Genomic DNA, 24,686 nt, shown 5'->3' with positions numbered 1-24,686 from the left:
TTCTGTAGAGCGACATTGTACATTCTTCTCACTTTTCTGGTTCTGATATACAATTTGCAAAACGTCTAAATTATAACTATTTGCAAGAAACCTGTAACTTGTCCGATTTGACGTCCACATGGTTAGTGTATGGAAGAGAGTTTCACAACCCTCTTCAGGAGGCTTAGCAGACACCGTTGTTCACTTATAAACATTTGGACTCTACTTCTGTTTTTTTTTTTTTTTTTAATTACAAACAAAACTTTGTTAGGTTTTTTTTTGTATAAAGTTTGTCCTTGTTCCCCCAAGGACAATCTAAAGTTCTTTCTAGGCCAGTAATACTTGCGGAGAGATGGGGAACAGAGGAGATGAGAGATTTCTTGGGTCCCAGGCACTCTGCATTAACCCCAAACTTTTGGACTTACAAAAATATGCTTGCAGAATAAGGTAACATTAAAGTCCTTCCTGACAAGCAATACAAAAATAATTGACCAAGATCACAACCAATAACTGCACACCCAAGACCCGGGAAGCCCCTGGTCCCTGGGGCGCCTCTCCCCAGGCTTGCCTGGGCTGCCTGACCCAACGCCTGGACAAAACAAAGGCCCCTGCTTCCCGGTACCGCGCGGCCTCCGGAGCTGCACCCCCAAATCCCCGTGGCGACTTCGTTTGCAGCGTGGAAGAAGCAACCACGCAAGTGGAGAGTGGATTCTGAAAGCTCTGGGATGAACCGCCCTCTCTCTTTCTGTCGTTCCTCCTTTAGGACCCCGGCTGCAGCGAGGAGGAATGAGCCAGCCTAGCAACTTCTGCGCCCGTGGCCGCGGGTGTCCTGGAGGCCTCTCGGTGTGACGAGTGGGGGACCCGAAGGCTCGTGCGCCACCTCCAGGCCTGGACGCTGCCCTCCGTCTTCTGCCCCCAATAGGTGCTCTGGACCTCCAGGCCCTGGGGTGAATTCAGCTGCTCCTGCATCAGCTTCCGGAACCACCAAAAATTCAAATTGGGATTTTCCGGAGTAAACAAGAGCCTAGAGCCTTTTGCTCAATGCTGGATTTAATACGTATATATTTTTAAGCGAGTTGGTTTTTTGCCCTTTGATTTTTGATCTTCGTGACAGTTCCTCCCACGCATATTATTGTTGTTGCCATCGTTTTTTCTCCCCGCGTGGCTCCTTGACCTGCGAGGGAGAGAGAGGACCTCAAAGCCGGGAGCTCGCAGGGACGATGTACCAGAGCCTGGCCATGGCCGCCAACCACGGGCCGCCCCCGGGCGCCTACGAGGCGGGCGGCCCCGGCGCCTTCATGCACGGCGCGGGCGCCGCGTCCTCGCCAGTCTACGTGCCCACACCGCGGGTGCCCTCCTCGGTGCTGGGCCTGTCCTACCTCCAGGGCGGAGGCGCGGGCTCTGCGTCCGGAGGTGCCTCGGGCGGCAGCTCCGGTGGGGCCGCGTCTGGTGCGGGGCCCGGGACCCAGCAGGGCAGCCCGGGCTGGAGCCAGGCGGGAGCCGACGGAGCCGCCTACACCCCGCCGCCGGTGTCGCCGCGCTTCTCCTTCCCGGGGACAACCGGGTCCCTGGCGGCCGCCGCCGCAGCTGCCGCGGCCCGGGAAGCTGCGGCCTACAGCAGTGGCGGCGGAGCGGCGGGCGCGGGCCTGGCAGGCCGCGAGCAGTACGGACGCGCCGGCTTCGCGGGCTCCTACTCCAGCCCCTACCCGGCTTACATGGCCGACGTGGGCGCGTCCTGGGCCGCAGCCGCCGCCGCCTCCGCCGGCCCCTTCGACAGCCCGGTCCTGCACAGCCTGCCCGGCCGGGCCAACCCGGCCGCCCGACACCCCAATCTCGGTGAGTAGGAGCGCGAGGGCTGGGGCGCGTGAGGGTCGGGGCAGGGACCGTCTTGAGCCCTGTCGAGGGCCTCTTGTTTTTCCACGAACGCCTTCGTTGGGCTGGGGATGGTGCTTGACTACCTCGAGTTTCTAGGGAAGGCAGAAGCCAGTGCGGGGCTGGCGACATCACAGCCCCAGGGACCGGCTTCTGTGGAAGGGGCCGGGCCCGCCCGCCGGGGCCTTTTCTGAGATGGTGTCAGGGTCGGAGTGCGGCCTCCCCGCCATCCCGGACATCGACCGTGGCCGCGCTGCGCTGTGGGTGACGCGCGAGGACAGCAGGCTCCCTGGAGAGCAAGGGGCAGTGGCCTGGGATCTCCTCGTGGACGGTGCTGGCGATTGCTGTTTCTGCGCCACTTTCCTCTCCGCCCGCGCTCGGGCCTCCGCAGGGAACTGATTACAATGGTTTGGACCTCAGACCTTCTGGGCCATTTGGCGGCCCAGTTGGAGGATCCCTCGGGGTAGGTGATGATTTTCCCGTCGGGGGTCTCACACCGAGAACAAAGGAGGGATGGACAAAGGAGACGCCGGGGAGATGCACGGAACAGGAGCCGGCACCGTGCGGGTGCCACCGGGCCGGGCGCGTGGGTGCATCATGCGAGCGGCCGGGGGGCCGACATGCCCGGTCAGTGTCCGGGAACACAGGGACCCCAAACGGGCTTGTTTATGACGCCCGAGTTAAATGGAGACTTTCCAGCCGCTTGCACGCGTGGAGCCTCCTCTTCTCGCGTGGGCCAGGGTTGGAAATAACCGTTGTGGTAGGTTCCATGCAGTGTTTCCATCGGATGTCAGACGGGGAGGGACGGCAAACGTGTCTCAACCTCCACTGATTCACAAAAAAACGCAGCGGGATCTGAGAAGGGACCTGAGTACAGGGGCCGGGGGAGAAAGGGAAGTGGCAACCCGTAGTTCAAAATGCAAACGACCTCTGGAATTTCGGGAAGAGACGGAGGAGTGAGTTTGGATTGAGCCCACCCTGTGGGGGAGGGGAAGCCCGGGCTTGAGAAGCAAAGCTCGCGTTTATTGACCACCTACTAAGTGCTAAATCCTTCTGCATTTGTTCTCACTTTGAAGAGTAAAGGCTACCCCTGCCAGGTTTCCAGTCTTGGGCTGGCTCCGAGAAGGGCCTAGGCTTTGAAGAGTTTTTAAATTATCCTCTGGCCCTGGGTGACCAGGGAAGGTCCCCGGGGGTGCAGCCAAATACACATCGCCGGCAAACTGATTAACCCTGGAAGTGGCGCCGAGGCCCGGTCTGTGGCTCTTGGTGTTCCCCTCCCCCTCACCCCTCTTGGGGGAGCCAGACGGCCACCCCCAGGGGAGGAGGGGCCCGGCCGAGCCTCGCCGCGACCTTTGCGAGATAGCGCGGCGACATTGCCACACAATGGCGCCCGCAGGCGGGAGTGTGGGGCAGGGCGCGGCGCCCTGGCCTTGCGCGCTTACGGGGTCTTCTCCAGGGCCCTCTGGAGCCTCTGACTTAAAATAGGGAGGACTGGGCCAGGAGATCGAGACCATCCTGGCCAACCTGTTGAAACCCCGCCTTTACTAAAATACAAAAAAAAAAAAAAAAAAACTAGCCGGTCGTGGTGGCGCGCGCCTGTAGTCCCAGCTACTGGGGAAGCTGAGGCAGGAGAATCGCTTGAACCAGGGAGGCGGAAGTTGCAGTGAGCCGAGATCGCGCCACTGCACTCCAGCCTGGTGGCAGAGCAAGACTCCGTCTCAAAAAAAAAAAAAAAAAAAAAAAAGGAGGACTGGTCCAGGGAGAGTTTGCTTTGTAACCCCGATAATCCTGGAGGGAATTTGGTGTTTGGTTAAGGAAAAGAGAGAAGTTCAAAGTCATGAGTTACATCCAGCAGTGTAAAAACGAAATACCCGCCGGGCACGGTGGCTCACACCTGTAATCCCAGCACTTTGGGAGGCCGAGGCTGGCGGATCACAAGGTCAGGAGTTCCTGGCCAACATGGTGAAACCCAATCTCTACTAAAAATACAAAAATTAGCTGGGTTTGGTGGTGTGTGCCTGTAGTCCCAGTTACTTGGGAGGCTGAGGCAGGAGAATCACTTGAACCTGGGAGGCAGAGGTTGAGTGAGATTGCTCCACTGCACTCCAGGCCTGGCGACAGAGGGAGTATGTCTCAAAACAAACAAACAAAAAACTGAAATACCATGTGAGTGCACACAGTATTCAGATTTTAAAATGTCAGCCATGCCATGTAGAGGCTGCTGATGAAGTGATGTTTCCCAAATTCCCATGTCAGCAAATGGCAAGCTGACCTCCCTGTGCGTGTCTCTGCCAAGAACTGCCACCTGCCTTCTCTGGGCTCTTCCCGGATAGCTTATGAAGTCCACAGCCTTTGAATCTGGGCTAGAGGGTGGTTTTTCTCTTCTGTACCCAGCCAAGTGTTTTAGGAGAGGTGTGGTTCTCTGTGAGGGAACACAGGGCATGTTGAACTTGTTGGCATTCATAGCTTCAGCGTGTTATGCAGGTGGCACTTACATAAAAGCAACTGAAATTAAAAGCAGTGCATATGGCCAGGCGCAGAGGCTCATGCCTGTAATCCCAGCACTTTGGGAGGCTGAGGCAGGAGGATCATTTGAGGCCAGGAGTTTGAGGTCAGCCTGGGCAACATAGTGAGACCCCATCCCTACAAAACATTTTTAAAAAATTAGCCAGGCATGGGGTGGCATGCCTGTAGTCCCAGCTTTGGAAGCTGAGGTAGGAGGATCACATGAGCCCGAGGCCACAGCACTCTAGCCTGGGCGACAGAGTGAGACCCCCTCTCAAAAAAAAAAAAAAAAAAAAAAAAAAGCCAGTGCATGTAAATGTACTTTTTATATGTTCTTCCCATCACTTGGGCTCTCCTACCTGCCTGGCAGCTTTAGTGAGGACCAGCATCACATACTAGCTGACCCTGAGTCATGGAGGGAAGATGAGAACTGACCCCAGCTTTCTGAGGAGTTGCCACTGAGCCCTAAGATGGCCAGACAGTGTGGTGGGAGGAGCACAGGGTTTTAAAGTTGGGCAAACCTAGATTCAGTTCCAGGAGCCTCGTGTCATCTTGGGCAAGTTACTTACCTCTCTCGGCCTCACCTCTTTTTCTGTAAAATGGGATCATCCTAACAATTTTTAGTGTTGCCTTACATTAGAAAAATAAGGTAATACTTTTGAAGAATTTGGCTTTGGCCCTTCATAAATGACGGTTATTTTATTGAATAACCACTCACTATCATGTAGAGTTACCAATTTTGCTGGTGTGCCCAGGACTGAGGGTTTTCCCAGAATGTGGGGTTGTTTGTGGTAAACTTGGGACAGCCCCCAGTGAATGCAGATTGTTGGACACTCAATGTGAAAATGGGTGCATTACCCATCGTTGTGGTTTGGTAATGAGCTGAGAACAAAGAAGAAACAGCAGAGGAAAAGCAGGTGAGAGCAAAGGAGAAGCAGCATCGTTCTTCCCTCTGCTGAGATTCTGGAAGTAGTCACTTAAGTGCTGCCAGCTGCATTTGGTCTTGAAGGGTGAGTAGGAGTTTGTCAGGAAAAGAACCAGCAATTTTTTAAAAAAAGAAATATTGACCATTTTATAGGAAAAAAAAGAAAGACAAAGAAAAAGAGGCCAGGTGCAGTGGCTCACACCTGTAATCCCACCCTTTGGGAGGCTGAGGTGGGAGGATTGCTTGAGCTCAGGAGTTTGGGACCAGCCTGGACAACATAGTGAGACCACATCTCTAAAAAAAAAAAAAAAAAAAAAAAAATGAGCTGGGTATGGTAATGCATGCCTATAACTCCAGCAACTCAGGAGGCTGAGGTGGGAGGATCGCTTGAGTCAGGGAGATTGAGGCTGCAGTGAGCCGTGATCGCACCACTATACTCCTACCTGGAGAACAGAGCAAAGACCCTGCCTCAAAAAAAGAAAAAGAAAAAGAAAGGATATGCTCTACTTTACTAATATGTTGTGTAGTACCATGAAATAATACAATGCAACCTGGCCTTTGGTTTAAATAATATATTTGTCACAATAGGTAAAACTATATAGACTAATTCACCCTTAACTCAGGAACTGTTTTTAATTTCAATGAGGAGAAATAAGAGAACACTTTTATTTCTCCATGTAACTGCTGTAGTTTTAACAATATCTTGCCATAATTCTTATGTTGATTATTTGAATAGGGAAAAAACCAAAATAATAATAAATAATAAAAGTTAACAGGGGCCTCTGTAAATCCCTGAACTTAGGTTGGAAGAAATAAGTGTGGCCTGACTGCAATGTATGTGAACGTTAATTCACTCCAAGTTCCATATGAGCTACGACCCTAAAACAACTGTTAAAATCATTAATTAGGCTGCATGAATGGAATTATGTGACCTTACTGAGGGCAGGTACAGAGTCTTACTCATTTTTAAGTGCCTGGCACATGTTGGGCACTTAGCAAATATTTGCGTAGGGATCTTGGTGGTAATTGCCCCAGGACTCTGCCCTGCCTGGGTCCAACCACACAGAATGGCTGCGTGAGTCCTTTAAGAAGCAAACTGGAGAGCCCTAGGGGAACAATGGGCAGGATGGAAGAGGGTTCTGGAAACTTCAGGGAACCACTGGAGGAAAGCAGGGCTTTTAGGCTGGAAAAGTCACTGAGTGGATGAAAGCAAGATGGAGTATGACTGTGTCCAAATTTCTGAAAAGCAAAAAAAAAAGAAAAAAAAAAGACCATGGCCTTTTAACTGTGTGTTACTGAAGGTGAGCAGATATTAGATGCGAGAAGAACACTCTTAGATGATTGTGGTTGTGTGGAAATGCAGTATGGAATATGGCTAGTCTTCATCATAAACTCCTGGGCGCTGGAAGCACTTGTGGTGGAGCTGTGCGGGTAGTTCTTGCCTTGCAGGGGCTATGATCTGCATGTGCCTGTGAAATGGACTTAGCCGGAGAATGCAGTTGTTTCCTTTTAAAGAACCCAGTCACGGTGGTTACACATGTATCTCCATATGGCAAAATTGTGGAGCTGTGCTCTTAAAATGGGAGTCTTTTATTGCATGTACATTACACCTCAGTGAAGCTGATTTTTGTACCAGTTAATGCTTGTGAGTACTTAAGGCTGAAAAGGAGACCGAAATGGAAATAGATTGTAAATATGCCTTGACGGATATATGGTGGTGGGTGTTACTGGAAAGGCTAGGAAAATATACTTTACTATGGAATAACAATTATTTTGTGTAATGGAGAAATAAGCAATTATGATATTCTCCAAGGATTTCAAAAATTTTGAATCATTTTTAGAGTCGATAAAAATAACAACACAATGAAATACATGTACAGTATATCACTGTGTTATCCAAATAATTTATTTAAAAGAAGTTTTGCCCCATTAGGGATGGAGTGGGGGCATTCAAGGTGTTCTCAGAGTTTGTTTATGGTGCAGGTCAGTGAAAAACCCTGAAGTGTTTTCTGGATCTTTTGGGACCTGCTTATCAAGTATGCTAGTGGCTTTCAAAGCCGGTTCATTTGTGCAGGGAACTTTGTGAGACTGGAGAATGATTTGTCGATCTTCAGGAAAACCAAAGTTGTTTAACTTTCCGGTTACCACCCTGAGCAGGTCAGTCAGAGTTGGGGTTGGTCTGTGGTGCTTAGCTGAGAACGAATTAAATAAGGAAGGTGTGTTGGGGTAGCCAGGGGTGTGTCACTACCTCTAGTGAGCCCTGTCGCTTGCCCAATTGTGTCCCATCAAAAGGTCAGGCCACATTTGCTAGGCACTTTCTAAGCACTCAGGTGGAATGATGCCCGGGAGACAGTTCTAGATAACGCTTTATTCTGTATCCCTCCCCATTTCTTTTCTTACTTAAATGCACTAAGAAAACAAACATACTGAGGTGTGGGGAAACAGGAACTCTGATACCTGTGGGGGGGAGTGTAAATCGCTCTGACCTTTATGGAGAGTCTTAGGTGCAGTAGCCATAAAATTGCAAAGTAGACAGCCTTGACTCCGGAATTTTCACTTCTAGGGATTTGTTCCACAAATACACCAGCACGTATTAATTTCAGCATTGCTCGTAATAACAAAATTGGAAATAATCTAAATGTGCATCCTTAGGGGACTGTTTGTATGTGGCACATAGAAACCATAAGCTATGTAGGCATAAAAATAATGAAGTTCTTTATCTAATGTATGGAATCCTCACAAAGACATTTACAAAGGCAGGAAGCGTATATAGCACTTTACTCGTTGTATTAAAAAAAAAGGAAGAAAAAGATTATATTCACTTGAAAATACAAAATCTCACAAGAAATTTGTAACACAGATTTGCCTGTGGGGAGGAAAGCAGGTAGGTGAGGGATAATGGTAGAAAAGGGACTTTCACTATGCATGCCTTGGAAATTTTTGAATTTTTTAACCACCTTAATCATTTTTATACTCATTTCTGTGCTTCATTAATCCATTTAGTAACAAGAAAATACATTTAACATACAGGGAAGTTAAAGTTAAGTTTAATGTAAAAATTTCAAATCATCGGCTGGGTGCAGTGGCTTACACCTGTAATCCCAGCACTTTGGGAGGCTGAGGCGGGCGGATCGTGAGATCAGGAGACCAGCCTGGCCAATGTGGTGAAACCCTGTCTCTACTAAAAATACAAAAATTAGCCGGGCATGGTGGCATGTGCCTGTAATCCCAGCTATTCAGGAGGCTGAGGCAGGAGAATTGCTTGAACCCGGGAGTTGGAGGTTGCAGTGAGCCGAGATCACACCACTGCATTCCAGCCTGGGCAACAGAGCAAGACTCCATCTCAGAAAAAAAAAAAAATTCAAATAATCTTAGCCATTTTTAAGTATACAGTTCAGTAGTGTTAAGTACATTCGCATTGCTGTGTATCAGATCTTTAGAACTTAAACTCTGCCCATTAAAATACCACTCCCGTTCCTCTCCACACCAGACCCTGGTAACCCCCATTCTATTTTCTTTTTCTTATGAATTTGACCACTCTAGGGACCTCATACAAGTAGAATCGTACAGTATTTGTCGTTTTGTTTCTGGCTAATTTCATTTAACATAATGTCTTCATGATTCATCCATGTTGTAGCATGTGCCAGAATTTCCTTCCTTTTTAAAGCTGAATAATGTTCCATTGTATGTGTAGACCACGTTTTGTTTATCCATTTATCCATGGATGGACACCTGAGTTGCTTCTCCGTCTTGGCTATTGTGAATAATGCTGCTATGAACATGGGTATGCAAATGCAACCTTTTGAATTTTGAAGGATGTGACTATATTACCTAATTTTAAAAACATATTAACTTAATTAAGTTTAAAAAAACAGATATATGATATTTATGAATCAAATTCCTGAAAGTAGCATCTTTTTTTTTTTTAAAGAAAATTCTATATTTAGTGTTCATGGATGCACAGGAAAACTGCTTTAAGGCATAAGTTGTTTTTTATTAAATTTGTCTTTTATCTATTCTTTTACAATTTTGGGGGTTTTCCTTTATACTCAAGCTTCCTCAAGATTCTTAAAGGCAGATCAAAACCATCCTCAGTGGCAATCCTGTATTTGGCTTTTGATTTTGCTTATCTCACAGGAGGTTGCTTTACTGAGAGGGGGAAATCTCTACTCCTGGTCTCAGTACTGGTAGTGGATCTAAATCAGCAATGGGCAGACACCCCAGCCCCACACTACAGTGGCGTTCCCCACTTGTGGGCACGAACAGTCACATACTAGGCAATGGTGACCTCTCCAGGTAGGCAGTTTTCCCTCAGGTTATATTGGAGTTAGAACCTGCCTGAAAACCGCTAACCGGCTGCAGTGGTGGGATTGTGTGAAGAACAAGTTACCTTCCTCCAGGGCAAGGTGATTCTTTTAAACAAATTTTAAGACAATTTAGTTGTACTGAATTTAGAGCTGAAGCCAGTTGCAAATGTAGCTGCTTTTGTCTGCATAAGAAAGAGGAAGTATGCTAGTTTTCCTTTCCTTGTTACAGAAGAGGGGAGTTCTTGCCAACGAGAGCTGCTGCTTTAAGAACTTGAAGCAACTTTTCTGACATCTGAGACTATTTGTCTTTTGGGAACTTATTTGTCCTAGCCTGCCTGCAGAACCAGCTGATAAGGCTCTCTTGGGAAGGAGTATCGCTCTGCTATATTGACCTCTTGTAGACCATGACGTGGCCCCATGTACCATACAACATAAACCCGTTACTAAGACTAATTTAATGGCTATCTCTGGAGCTACTCTTTTGTCACCTTCTAAAGAAGACAGGGAAGAAAATATAAATGGGGTTATAATAGGAATAATCTTGAATCTGTTTTAATTTATACAAAATACATTTATAAGTTTTGGTTCATTCGTGTTTGGATACTGGTTAACAACTTTTTAGTAAGAGTAGCCTGTATCTTGCATGTCATTCCATTGAACAGTAAGGTGGATCCCTGTCAATGAAGAAATCATCTGATGCCAGGGACTTTGAAGTCTTTCTCCAAGAGGTAGATATGATGATCTCTGTTTTGCTGGAAAGGAAGCTGATACCCAGAAAGAGGCTGTAATCTCAGGTCCCCATGGGTAGTAAAGAGCCCTGGTTTGGAACCCAGGTAAGTCCAACCTACAGGATTGTACTTTCCCCCTTTCCCCACACTTTGCATTTGCCAAATCTGATATGAGGGCACTTAGCTCTTCAGAACCAGAAGCTATGTGTGATTGAAGGGCTCTATTAAACCTTAGGATTTTCCATGACTTGTTGCTCCCATCCGCTTCCTCTCCCCAGGGTAGCTTCTTGTCTGAGTTTCCGTTTGCTTCCCACCAATGACTGTCTCTCTAGGAGCAATGTCGTCCTACGGAAACTTCCGTATCATTCCTCAACTGTAAGCTCTGCAGTTGAGGAATGCAATGTTCGGAATCCCAGTGTTGCACGAACTTCCTTTTTAGCCCTTGGATTCTGGTGTGCAGAGAATTAAAGAGACTTCCCAGGATTCAGACCCTTCCAATGAGAGGATTCTCCTAACTCTAGGGGAACTGTTGGCTGCTTAAGAGCAAAACCATATGGCTCCCTCAAAAATCCCTTTCCTAAGAGAAATCTATAACTCACCTCTCTGTCTTCCCTTTTCTCTGAAGATTTCAAATATATTTGTGGTAAAAGCAGAGACAGAAGAGGAGAAAATCATAATAAAATCACAATAATGATGATTTTAGTAAAGATAAGAATGGGGCATGGATCAAGACAGTGACTTATACCCCAGGCAGGAAAAGCCCCGGGGAATTGGTCTGAACTGAATGTAGCAGCCCATCAGTGGAAGTTTTCTTCTTTCTGGCAGGTGGCCTATGCTTTATCTATTACTGCTCTGTAATCAGAATTGAGCCACGATATTCAAGTTTCTTATCTGTATGATTGGAATTTGGTTTTCCGGCCTTCTGCATTTTGCAGGAGCCCAAGAATTGACCTGATGTTTTTAAATATATTTTCCCTCCAAAGGAGGAGTAAAATCCAGACAGGTGGGCCATTCTGTGTGTTTAAAGTCATTGAAAATCCTCTGCAAGTAAAATTTGAGGCTGTCTGTAACCCATATTGAATAGTTACAGATATATTTTATTTTGGAGGATAAAAAATCAAGAAGTTAACTACCAGAATTTGGTGGGAATTTTGAATTTTGGAGTTTTCCTTTGTACTCAAGCTTCCTCAAGATTCTTCCAGGCAGATCAAAGCCATGGGTTTTGGGATCCCCTAATCACAAATCCAGTTTTGCTTCTTAAAATCTAATCAGTCCTTAAGTTATTTTTAAAATCTTCCTTTCTACTCCCCAGTTTAAATCTCCATTTCTACTTCTAGAAATCCAGTCAAACCTTATCACCTCCATTTAGGACTGATCGATAGCAACTGGTGAGCAGGTTAATTATAATCGCAGAATAAACGCTGAAGTCTCAAAGTTCACCACTTTTGCAATGTTTCCAAACCCCTCGGGACCATGCCAGGAGGCGCTCATTGACCCATTCCGAGCAGGTGTGGGAGTTTGAACCAGGGGCAGACAATCAGATCTGATTCAAACAACTCAATTTGGTTTCTTATCTAGAGGTTTTCCTATCTTATGATGTCTGTCATTTTAGATAAAAAAGAGTTCATCAATTGAGCTGGGAAATGGCAAAGTTACATTTTATTCTGATAAAAGTTTTCTAGTTGTTGTTTTATCAGCTTGGGTTGAAATTGTGTCTCCGTCAAGGTCTGCAATGACCTTTTCAGATATTTTATCAGGTATTAGGTGGGGGAGTCCTTTTTTTTTTTCCTTCTTTGACCTAGAAAAGAATGACCTGACTTCCAAGATCATAAATCAAGGCAGGTAAAGACAGGCAATAATACAGGTTGCCCCTCAAAATTGAGTAGGCGGGGAAAACAAACAACAAATAAAACCTTTCCCTAGCATTTGGGGAGAACTTAACTTGACCCGAAATAAAGAATGTAGTTCCCACGGAGTGCACAGATGTAGGAAAATACTGCTTATTTTGAAAAAGAAAATGCTTTCCAGGCAAAAATGGCTTCAGAAAAACACGTAGTATTTTTTTTTTCCATATAGTATCAGGGAAACTTCTTTATTTTATGAAACTCAATGTATATTTATTACAGAAAAATGGAAAACACATAAACCAATGTAAAAATAATTGGTAATCTTACCATCCAAAGATAACCACTGTTAGGCATTAATCCTTGACTTCCAGTTATCATACATACACAGGTATGTGTATAACTACATTATTAAGTAGTCATACAAGTTACTGTTTAAAGTCATTTCAGCACTGATGGCAGTTTCTGTAAAATTAGTGACCCAGATTGGATCCTTAAACACTGATGCCATTTTTAAATAAAGCAGAAATGAGAAATTGACCAGCACTGTCAATAACAGCTGAATGGAAGAGTTGGGTGTAAAAACATATTTTTTAATCTTATGGTACATAATTTATAGCCACTTTAAAACTAAAGCATATTTGTAAGTTTTAAATTAGGGTCCCTGAAGCGAGGTGTGCCCCCAGGTGTGATTTACTAGGCTTCACTGGGGAATGGGAGTTGCAGCGCTGAAATCTGCTATTTGAAAAGGGGTGACCCAAGATCCCAGCAGCCGCAGGGAGGTGAAAGCACATTGGTCTGGCGCGGAGAAACCCCGGGCTCCTCTCCCAGACCCTTCTCTTCCTGCCGTGTGACTCACTGTGCCTCTCTCTGCTTGTGTGGCCATTCGTAAGGTGAAGAAATCAGGTCAGGTACAGCAATGGTGAGAAGGACTGCTCTACCGCCCTTTGGAGATGTTTAAAATCCAGTGTCTTCCGGCATGCCCCGTGATAGTCATTCAGGCTGACTTTGGCTTTCCCGGTACCACAGAGGCCTCGTTAATATTAAGCCTTCCTGCGCCTGTGTGGACATCAAACTCGAATTCATGCCTGCCTGTGTCAGGTAGGTTTCCACAGCTGCCTGCCTTGTTTTAAGCAACTCTGTGAAATCTTGGGTTTGATGGACTCATCTTTTCTTTTTACCTTTTATTTTAGATTTGGGGGTGCATGTGAAGGTTTGTTACATAGGTAAACTCGTGTCATGGGGGTTTGTTGCACAGATTATTTCATCACCCAGGTATTAAGCCACAGTACCCAATTCTTACCTTTTCTACTTGTCTCCCTCCTCCCACCCTCCACTCTCAATTAGGTACAAGCGTCTGCTGTTTCCTTCTTTGTGTTCATAAGTTCTCATCATTCAGCTCCCACTTATATGTGAGAACATGCGGTTGGTTTCCTTTCCTGCATTAGTTTGCTAAGGATAATAGCCTCCAGCTCCATGTATGTTCCCTCAAGAGACATGATCTGGTTTTTTTTTTATGGCTGCATTGTTTTTCTTTGCAAAGTGACCTCAGGTGCTCTGAGTTTCCTGCTGCTTGGGCTTTGCTTTTCAGTTAACAAACCCACTCAGTGACGTCTGCAGGTCTAGGCAGTGGTGGAGATTTCATAGAAGGTCAGCTCCTTTCACACCCCAGCTCCACATGCCCGATGTGCTTCATCCATCCACCAGCCAATAAATACTTCTCTCCATTCCCTGTGAGCCTGGCACTGGTCAGGCTGTAAGGATACAAGATGAACAGAAGTGTCTCCGAATCTCAGCAGCTTAGAGCTTGCTAGAGGAGGGAACACGTGGATGTGCACTCTTAGGGTCAGGGGATGAAGCGCAAGGGGGCGAAAGTGGGTTCTACAGAGCCCTTAGGGTACCGAAACTGGCCTCAGCACCTGAAGTCAAGGCCAGGCTTCCTGGGCAAGGCAGACTTGTGGAATCCTAAAGGATGAGTAGGAGTTTGCTGTCTATGGGAAGGTCATTCTGAGCCCAGGACTTAGCTTGAATCAGGCTGTTCTGCAGTCCCGGGTGGAGGGCGCGAGGCGGGAATGCAAGCAGAAGCATGGCGTTGAGGGATGTTAGAAGGCTGGAAAGGTGAGCAGGATTCGAGCAGCACTTCGGATATAGCGCTTTGGTTATGGTATAGAAAGGCGCAAGCGCCTGGCTGTTGGTTTTGTTTTGCAGCCACGCAGGGTGATGAGCGCCTCCCGCTGAGTCACCCATTTCCCATCGGAGAAGGAACTCTGGTTAAAATGAAGCCACACGCTACAGGCCAGTTTTGGAGGATTTATGTGATGTGCGTCGGCAGTAGGGCACGGCGGCTGTATGGTTTGAGTTCAAGTTGAGGGCCAAGAGGGGACAAAACTCAAGCCAATTTTAGTCCCCAAATCTGGATCCCTGCCCTGGGAAGGAAGAGGAGTGTTCGTCTGACCCAGGAGGTCAAGCATCTTGTAACTCTGCCCTCTTCTTGTACTTTCTCTAAAGGTGGTGGGATCAAATAGGATTATAATATAGATAATTACAGGGGACAATACTATGATGCAACGATGGATTGCCAGACCCCGTAGGGTGGATTCACCTACCTCCCAGGAGGTGTAGAGATGAAGAGGAAGGGCTCAGATGAACCGGTCTTTCTTTCTCATTTGAACCTCTCTCACTTTGATCCATCACCCTTCTTTTAATTTTAAGTTCAATTTCTACCTTTTAAATAAGTTAAAAAACATTTTTTTGAGACAGACTCTCACTTTGTTGCCCATGCTGGTCTCTAACTCCTGGGCTTAAGCGATCCTCCTGCCTCAGCCTCCCAAAGTGCTAGGATTACTGGTGTGAACCACCACACCCCACCTAAATAAGTTTTTTAATGTGAAAAATTTCGAACATAATAAAAATAGAGAGTAGAATATTCATCCCTCAGCTTTGACAAATACCAATTCGTGACCAGCTGTTTAATCTATACATTACTCACTTTCCCCCACAAAGTGTTATTTTGAAGCATATTCCAAACAGCATGTCATTTCACCCACAAATACTTTTGTATATGTCTCTGAAAAGTATGAGGACTCTTTTATTTAAAAAAATACAGCCCCAGTGCCATGTTATCACCCTGAAACAAATTGTCACTCTTTAATATCATTCAATATCCAGTCGCTGTTCAAATTTCCCAGTTTGTCTAATTGACTTTAATGCCTTGTTCCAATCAGGATCTAAATGAGGTCTAAGCATTGCCTGTGTTATGCCTCTTAAGTTTCTTTTAATCTATGGGTTTCTCTTTCATCTCCTTTTCTTCTCCTTGCATTCTGTTTGCTAAAGAAATGAGGCTTTTCCCAGAGGACTTCTGCAGACTGGATTTTGTTGACTGCCTTCTCTTCATGACATTGAACTTGTTCCTTTGTCCCGTGGCTCTTGTAAGTCTGTGGTGGGAAAAATAGGCATGCTCAGATTCAAGTTTGTGATGGCAGCAGCCCTGGATGTTCATCGCCTAGACCCTTTGGTTTGTTAGGCGTTGCTAATGGTGATATTCTAATGCCATCATTCCTTCTTCATTTGTTAGCTGGAATTCTTCTATAGCAACAAGTACATTTTTAGCTTACTGAATATTTGGTTACCTTGAGGTACAGTTTGTCTAGGAAAGGCAGGATACATGCCTGCTACAGTCACTTTACTTTTCATTGTTCAAAAGAACAAATTAGTTCTCTAGCATCCTTCAATGATTACCAATGAAATGAAATTGTTTTCAGCATGATTGAGAATTCATGGACTTCAGCTGAGTATAGAGGCTCATGCTTGTAATCCCAGCACTTCGGGAGGCTGAGGCTGGAGGATCGTTTGAACCCAGGAGTTTGAAGCCAGCATGAGCAACATAGTGAGAGCCTGTCTCTACAAAAAAAAAAAAAAAAAATTTAATTAGGCAGGGGTGGTGGCAGGTGCCTGTAGTCCCAGATACTTGGGAGGCTGAGGTGGGAGGATTGCTTGACCTGGGAGTTCGAGGCTGCAGTGACTCATGGTCCAACCACGGCAATCAGCAAGATCCTGTGTAAAAACAAACAAACAAACAAACAAACAAAAACCCTCATAGGTTTAAACAAGCATGATGTGTTTCTATCCATATATCCTGATTGATACTCAGATTGTCCTATCTTTGCTGGAGGGAACTTGCTTAACCTGAGCTCTTTTGACAAAATCTTAGTTTAATAGTTTCTTGCTTTCCATCCTATAAAATGTCCTAATCTCTTTTTATGAGTTTTCTCTTGCCAGGCCTGGATTTGGCCATTTCCCCCAAGAAACCTGGCTCCTGTTAGTGAGGAATGGCGTTTGGAGATCAATCTCAGAGCTAGCTCTGCCAGCTGGGCTTATTGCTATTGGGTTAGTCATTCAACATGCAGAGTCAGGAAATACGTACCCCTCCTACCCCAAAGATAAGATAAAATACAGCACGTCTTCATACTGATGCTTTCAATTCAAATTTAAGGCTAAAAGGCTTTTGCTTGTTTCATTCATCTTTTTTAAAAAATTATCTTAAACTATACATAAGATAAAATGTACCATTTTAGCCATTATTAAGTATACAGTTGGGTGGCATTAAGTACATCCACAGTGTTGTACAACCATCACCCCCAGCAGTCTCCAGAACTCTTGCATCTTCCCAAGTGAAACTCTGTACCCATTAAATAATGGCTCCGTACCACCTTCCCCCCAGCCTTAGGCAGCCCCCATTCTGCTTTCTGTCTCTCTGAATGTAACTACTTTAGTTATGTGGAAGGACACAGTATTCTCTTGTGATGGGCTCATTTCCTTTGGCATAGTGTCTTCAAGTTTTCTCCATTTTGTAGCATGTCAGAATGCAGCATGTCTTTTTTTTTTTTTCAAGGCTGAATAATACTCCATTGTATGGATCGATACTGTATTTTGTTTATCCATTCATCCCTCCACAGACAATTGGGTTGCGTCTGCCCATTGACCATTGTGAATAATGCTGCCATTTTTACATAGGTGAACAAATATCTATTCAACTCCCTGCTTTTACTTCTTTACGGTATATACCCAAAAGTGGCATTGCTGGATCCTAGGGTAATGCTATGTGGTTTTTAGGGACCATCATCCCGTTTTCCAGAGACTACACCATTTTATATCCTTCATGGCGTCTTTACGTCTGTCAATCTTTCCAAAAATCCCATTCTCAACATCTCCAACATAATTCTTCATTTTCTTTATGTCATAACATCCACATCTCTGAGTAATAACAGCAACACTTCACCAGCAGTAGGAGTTCTGAAACCCGCCCTGTGTGGCTTGCCTTGTCTTGCCTTTTGACATTGGGCTCACCTCCAGTGTTTCTAGCTGTTGGCTGTGGGCTCCTCATCACCTTCGTGAGCTGGTGGCGCATGGGCAGGCATGATTAAATAAGTGCCTTAGGGACACATGCACACAGAAGTGTGTGTGTGTATATCAAATGCATTGCCCACATGGAGGCTGAAGGCAGAGGCTTGAGAGAGGAGGCGATCAGAGGCCTAACCCAGCCTTGGGAGTGAGTGGGTGATGGCAGAGGACGTGGAGGGAGGGAAAGTCACAGGCCAAATAGGGAAGGAAGGCCATGGGGGAGCCAGTGGCCATCGTCTTTCTCTTGAGCTCCTGTAGCCACAGTGTGAAGGGAAGAGCTGTACGTGTAAGACACCTTCCATGTGCCCCTCATGGCCGCAGTGTCCACGGGCTGGGGGTGGGTCATCCTGACATTGCCCGCTCAGGGGTGGCCTTCTTGTTTGCTTCATAGCCTTTCATTCTCTGCTGTCCTCTGTGTTGTCATGGAAGGAGTCATGCTCTGTCCTTGGAGCCTCGTGCGCAGCCCACGCAGTCCCTGCGGGGCTGGGGTAGAGACGAAGGAGGAGGGATACCCCGTAGTAATTGGGATGCAGTCAGTGGGCCCAGGCCAATGTCATCGCACTCCCCATCAGGGACTTAGATCCATGTTTTCCCAATAGCTTCATTTGCTGGGTTGAGAAAGTCTGGAGGAACTTTTGAATAGGAAGTTGAGTACATTTTGAGTAGGTTGTGAAAGTTACGAAAGACTATCTCACCCCCAGTCCCGTTGAAGCCCCGTGCATCACGCAAGGGCTGGGGAATCTGATTCCGCACTGGCCCTCACCCTCAGAAGCCTCCGGTTCCGGGCACACGCTGGGAAGTGGATGCCACTGCTGGGGAGGGAACTTGCAGAACCAAAGGCCTCTTTTTGCCAGGTTTCCTGTTGGGAGAAGAGCAAATTCTGCAGTATTTCTGGAGAGTGCTTGGGTTTTACTGCGCAGGCTGGGGTGAGTCTTGGTCTTAGTGGGGATAGCCAAGGTTCGTGAAACTCCTGCCCCTCGCTCTTGACTCTGGAGGTCAGACTTGCTGCTGCCTGCCTGTCGTGGCGGGGAAGAGCGTGGACCCAGCAGCCTTGGCCCACAGCGAGTGCTGACCCTGAGCCATTATTACTCGGCACCTTGGCAATCCATCTGGTACTGATGGCCTCAAAGACGGAAGCAGAAGTTGTGTCTTGCAAGTACATGAAAGCCAGTGGCGGGAAAGGGGCCTAGGCCCGGGCGGTGGGGCGGTTTCTGGCCTCTGCATCTCTGTGTGGCTTGTCTCTGCATGCAGCTTTTGACTCATCTCCAGGCAGAATTCCTGAGCATCAGCCTGTGGCCTCTGTTCTCACTCTGCTTTCTGGTGCTATCCTTTTATTTGGATTATAGTTCCACTAGTCTGGAGGTATTTTCAGGGCAAGAATTATGCCACATTTCCTTTTGGGGTCCGGAATACAATCACCTGGTACATACAGGACACATGCGTGTGTTCCTTCACGGAAAAGATGCAGCCCGGAATCCATCCTGAAGCATTTGGCAACGTCGGCTCACATATTCAGACCTCTGTGAATGGCTCTGCTGAGACATCTCCCAGGGGAGCGGAGCCATCCTTGTAAAAGGAACCTGAGAAACAGAAGCCCAGGGATGAGCCCATGTGGATCCCTGGCCAGTTTTACAGGGAGAAGCACCCTGAGAGATGCCAGGGAGATTGAGGGAGCAAAGACACCCAAAACCTAGAAGGCCAGGAGGCAAGAGGAGAGTGCAGAAAGTTCTAACATTATGTTCTCAAAGGTGGTAACACCGGAACAGGGCAGTGAGGTGTGGCCAACACCGGGGACCTCCTGGGTATGAGGCAGGGAGAAAGGTGCAGGTGAAGATGTCCCAGGGACAGGGGGACAGGTGGCGGTGGCTGGGCTCTGAGGGCTAAGGACTGATGCACATGGGGGATCCTCCAGCCTCTATTTGAACCCCTGAGAGCAGGAGAGAGCCCCCAGGGGAGTGGGGGCGGTGCAGAGGGGTACAGGAGGAGCTCTGCATAGCTGCCTTCTGATGCAGTTGGAGGCCTTGGGAGGCCCAGAGCCAGGCAAGGGAGATGAGGAAGTGGACAGGCGTGTGCCTTCGTGTTTGCCTGTAGACACCCCTGGCCTTCTCACTTGATCCCTTGATGCTCTGCTGGGCCCTGATGGTGCCCTCCTGGTTTCCAAAGGCCCCCTGCCATCTTCACATTCCATCAGTGTTCTGGACCTGCAGCAGATGACTCACAATCTTTCCCTGCCAGCTCACAGAGACTTCTGGAGTTTTCACTCATCTAGTTTGTCCTTTCCCATCTTGGGTGCCTCAGTCCACTGTTTTTCCCTCCAACTCACTCTGAGTAGATTCCCTAGGATCCTTCCTGGAGAGCCCTTTGAGGCACCAGGAGAGCTGTGTGTGCCAGCCATGCCTCTCAGCCTCATCATAACAAACACCAGAGGGAAACAAGCTCCCTTCAGACCCTGTTTAAAGGCGCTTAAAGGCGGTAAGTGCCTGTCAGTCTTGGAGGATAGTGACTCCCTGCCTGAAAACCTTCACAGAAGTGACAAGACACTTTCCTTCGGGGAATGTTGATATTGAGTTTCCTCCCCTGTGTAAACACATCTCCAGGAGTGGCATTAATAATGGGGACCCTTTCCCCAGGACAAAGCAGAGGATGGGGGGAGAAGGAAGAGGAGAATGGACCCACCTGCTGGGAAGAGGGGAGAGCTGGTCATATAAGCAGCTGTTCCTGGTGAAGGGGGAGCCCATTAGCCAGACCCTTTTTTCCTTTGTTTTCAGGGATTTTGCTTATAATCCTTATGGGGACTGCCAACTTTTTATTTGACAGTTGATAAGGAGAGGCAGTAGAGTCTAGTAAGTGGTTAAAGAAGCTGCAGTCAGGCACCTGATTTAAAATTCCTGCTAGCCTGGGTGCAGTGGCTCACGCCTGTAATCCCAGCATTTTGGGAGGCTGAGGCAGGCAGATCGCTTGAGCTCAGGAATTCGAGACCAGACTGGGCAACATGGTGAAACCCTGTCTCTACCAAAAATACAAAAAATTCTCCCGGTATGGTAGTGTCTGTCTGTGGCCCCAGCTAGGGAGGCTGCGGTGGGAGGATCACTTGAGCCTGGGAGATGGAGACTGCGGTGAGCCATGATCTAGCCTGGGTGACAGAGTGAGACTCTGTCTCGAAAAAAAAGTAAAAAAAATCCAGCTTTACCCCGCATAATGTCACCCAGTTTTAATGCCCATAAAATTGGAATGGAAACTACTCCATAGAGACTAAGAAATAATATTCATAAAGCATAGTACTTGGCATGTAGTAAGTATCTATAAATGTTAGTCTGTATTTATTTATTTATTTGTTTATTTAGAGATGGAGTTTCACACTTGTTGCCCAGGCTGGAGTGCAGTGGTGCAATCTCAGGTTACTGCAACCTCCACCTCCCAGGTTCAAGCGATTCTCCTGCCTCAGCCTCCCAAGCAGCTGGGATTACAGGCGCCTGCCACCACGCCAGCTGATCTTGTATTTTCAGTAGAGATGGGGTTTCACCATGTTGGCCAAGCTGGTCTCAGACTCCTTATGTCAGGTGATCCACCGCCCTTGACCTCCCAAAGTGCTGGGATTACAGGCGTGAGCCACTGCACCCAGCCAAATATTAGTCATTAAGCCAACCATTAATAAATGCTATTATCATTAAAGGAGATATTTAAAATAGGATCTTTTTGGTTTTACTTTTATTTTTGAAACAGGGTTTTGCTCTGTTGCTCAGGGCTGGAGTGCGGTACTGTGATCATAGCTCACTGCAGCCTCGAACTTCTGGGCTCAAGCACTCCTCCTTCCTCAGCCTTCTAAGTACCTGGGACTACAGGTGTGCACCACCATACCCAGCATTTTTTTTTAAAATTATCATTTTACTTTCTGTGGAGGCAGGGTCTTGCTCTGTTGCCCAGGCTGGAGTACAGTGGCATGGTCAAGGCTCACTGTAGCCTTCAACTCTTGGGCTCAAGCGATCCTCCTTCCTCAGCCTCCAAAAATGCTGAGATTATGGGTTTGAGCCACTGTGCCCAGCCCTGGATTCAATACCATAAAGGGTTAGATTGCACAGGAGGCTGCCAAGTTGAATTAAGTGGGGTTTTATATTAGTGAGAATTTGCCTTCCTTCTCAGTATTAATCTACATTTAGGTCATAGACCCCATATCCAACTTACTGTCTATAATTTCTCTTACATAGGGGGGCACATTTAGGTAAGCACAGACTAATTGGAGTTATAGTCATAGCTTTAGAATAGTTTAAAGATCTAGCTGAGGGCCAGGCGTGGTGGTTCACGCCTGTAATCCCAGCACTTCAGGAGGTCGAGGTGGGAGGATCACTTGAGGTTAGGAATTCGAGACCAGCCGGGCCAACATGGTGAAACCCCGTCTCTACCAAAAATAGAAAAATTAACCATGTGTGGTAACAGGTGCCTATAATCCCAACTACTCAGGAGGCTAAAGCAGGAGAATCACTTGAACCCGGTTGCAGTGAGCCATGATCGTGCCACTGCACTCCAGCCTGGGTGACAGAGCAAGAAAAAAAAGAAAAGATCTAGCTGAGGGAGTTGGGACCAGATGACTTTCTCCAGTGGTGTTTAAACAAAAAGAAAAAATGCAGCTGGGTGCGGTGGCTCATGCCTGTAATCCCAGCACTTTGGGAGGCCAAGGTGGGAGGATCACGAGGTCAGGAGTTCAAGACTAGCCTGGCCAACATAGCGAAACCCCATCTCTATTAAAAATACAAAAAATTGGCCAGGCATGGTGGCATGCACCTATAGTCCCAGCTACTCGGGAGGCTGAGGCAGGAGAATCACTTGAACCCAGGAGGTGGAGGTTGCTGTGCCACTGCACTCCAGCCTGGGCAACAGTGCGAGACTCTGTCTCCCAAAAAAAAAAAAAAAAAAAAAATGCAGAAGCTACTTAGGTTGAATACAGAAAGGAAGAAGGACTGTGTAGTTCAGTAGTGTGTGTTCTGAGAAAGCCCTCACAGCGTTGGTCTCTAGTAATCTCTGGAAATAAGTGAATCATTCCAGCTTGAATTATCATGATGCAAAATTGTGTTCGCTGAAAAGCAGGGGTTAAGTCTGCTGCCTTGTGAATTTCTGCCTGGAAATGCATCTGACCCATGGTGGCTGCTCAATTCTGAGTGAGTTTGGAGAAGGAAGGAAAGTGAGGAGGAGTTACTTATTAGTTAGTGGTTATGCATTTTTGGTTTTTAAACCCAATATATAATTCCTGGATATTCCTACCACTTACTATTTGTTGTTGTTGTTGTTGTTGTTTTTATTGTTTTTGAGACAATGTCTTGCTCCATTGCCCAGGCTGGAGTGCAGTGGCGTGATCATGGCTCACTGCTGTCTTTACCTCCAGGGTTCAAGGAATCCTCACACCTCAGCCTCCTGAGTAGCTGGAATTACTACCATGCCCAGCTAACTTCTATATTTTTTGGAGATAGGGTTTTGCCATGTTGCCCAGGCTGGTCTTGAACTCCTGAGCTCAAGTGTTACTCCTGCCTCAGCCTCTCAATGTGCTGGGATTACAGGCATAGGCCACCATGCCTGGCCTCACTGAGTGGTTTTGTGGGCTGGAGTCAGGATCCAGCCGTCTTCACTGCGGGAGTGACATGGACGTGGTGTCTATCTCAGAGGAGCCAAGTGGGCTTGCCTAGGCTTTCGATTCTTGTGAAGATGAGAGAATGGAAACCAGACACCTCTTAAATCTGTGGGCCCTTCTACCTCTGATGATCTGTGAGATTCAGTGAAGGTGAACAGTTGCTGTCGGGGATGTTTTAATGATTTTACTAAAAATCGGAATAAAATGTGAAACAGGGGAACTGAAGGGTGATTATTTGTACTGTTCTGATCAGGAGCTGGGAGCTTTGTCTGGCCTCCATGTAGGGGCCTGAGGACAAGAACTAGGCAGAGGTGCAGACAGCAAAGAGGAGGATGGCTCCTGGGTGTTCAGGCCATGGCCAGCCCGGTCAGCAGAGCAGTTGTGGGAAAAGGGATGATATTTGGTGGTGGTAATGAGGCCCAGAAAACACTGAGCGCTTAGGATGTTCCCTGCTGTCCTGGCATTGTTTTGTTATTTATTCCAGCCACTGTCCTGTGGGCAGGAACTGTAATGTCCACGGGCAGAAGAAGAAACCCAGGTCACAGGGACCTGCCCAAGGCCACAGAAGGCCCGAGGCTGGCGGGACCTAGGTCAGCCTGACTTCCCCAGCCAGTGCCCTCTCTGTTTGTCTCGTGTCATCTGCCTTGGGAGCTCCCATTTCAGGGCATGTGGCCCAGTGCCCACTGAAGTGCAGGCCGCGTGCCTGGACGGCTCTGTCAGGGTGAGCTTCTCAGGCAGTCTTCCTTCCCTCTCCATTTGTTGCTGCAGGATTCTCCTTTGGTCCTGACTTTTCTGGTTTTTCATTTCCTTACCTGTAATCTGTTCATTCTTGGTCAGCAAGAGAATAATATTGCAGATACCACTGCCTCTGAGTTTCTTCCTGGAAGACTGGGTCTTATGAAGACCTGGTCTTGAGGGGTTTCCTGGCTGGATCAGCAAAGCCACAGTGATCCACATTTGATTGATGTATTTTGAGGTTACATTTATTCCCAATGTTTATTTTCTTGTAAAAATGAGCGCATTATTGATTAAAAGAGAGAGACACAATATCCAAAAGGTGGAAGCAGTCTAGGTGTCCATCCGTGGATGAATGAATAAACAAATGTGGTCTGTGTGCACAGTGAAGTATTACTCAGCCTTAAAAAGGAAGGAAGTCTTGCACTGCTACAACATAGATGAATCCTGAAGACATTACGCTAAGTGAAACAAGCCAGTCACCAAAGGACAAATACTCTATGATCCCACTTCTGTGGGGCCCCCAGAGCCGTCAAATTCATGAAGACAGAAAGTAGAATGGGGGTTGCCAGGTGGCGGGGCCAGGAGCGGGGTGCGGGAGGATGGGGAGTTAGTGTTTAATGGGTGCAGAGTTTCAATTTTGCAAGATGAAAACAGTTGTAGAGATTAGTTTCACAACAGTGTGAACACATTTACTATCACTGATCTGTACGCTTAAAAATGGTTAAGATGGCTAATTTTATATGTATTTTATCACAATTTAAAATAAAG

At 46.9% G+C, this 24,686-nt stretch overlaps 1 protein-coding gene across 5 annotated transcripts in view; it reads left to right on the top strand.

Annotated features, from left to right (window-relative positions):
* The window catches only part of GATA4 (GATA binding protein 4), an 82,993-nt gene that overhangs the window by 30,254 nt on the left and 28,053 nt on the right, over positions 1-24,686 (top strand). For all 5 annotated transcript variants that reach the window (XM_054498856.2, XM_054498853.2, XM_054498854.2 and 2 more), the window contains one exon: positions 743-1,815. In XM_054498856.2, coding sequence (XP_054354831.1) covers positions 1,200-1,815 — 616 coding nt within the window. In that variant the 5' untranslated portion in view covers positions 743-1,199. The remainder of the gene's footprint in view (positions 1-742; positions 1,816-24,686) is intronic.

This window comes from Pongo pygmaeus, chromosome 7 (genome assembly GCF_028885625.2).
Source record: "Pongo pygmaeus isolate AG05252 chromosome 7, NHGRI_mPonPyg2-v2.0_pri, whole genome shotgun sequence".
Classification (NCBI taxonomy): domain Eukaryota; kingdom Metazoa; phylum Chordata; class Mammalia; order Primates; family Hominidae; genus Pongo; species Pongo pygmaeus.
The sequence above is the reverse complement of the archived record's forward strand: the minus strand, read 5'-3'. Positions and strand labels throughout refer to the sequence as shown.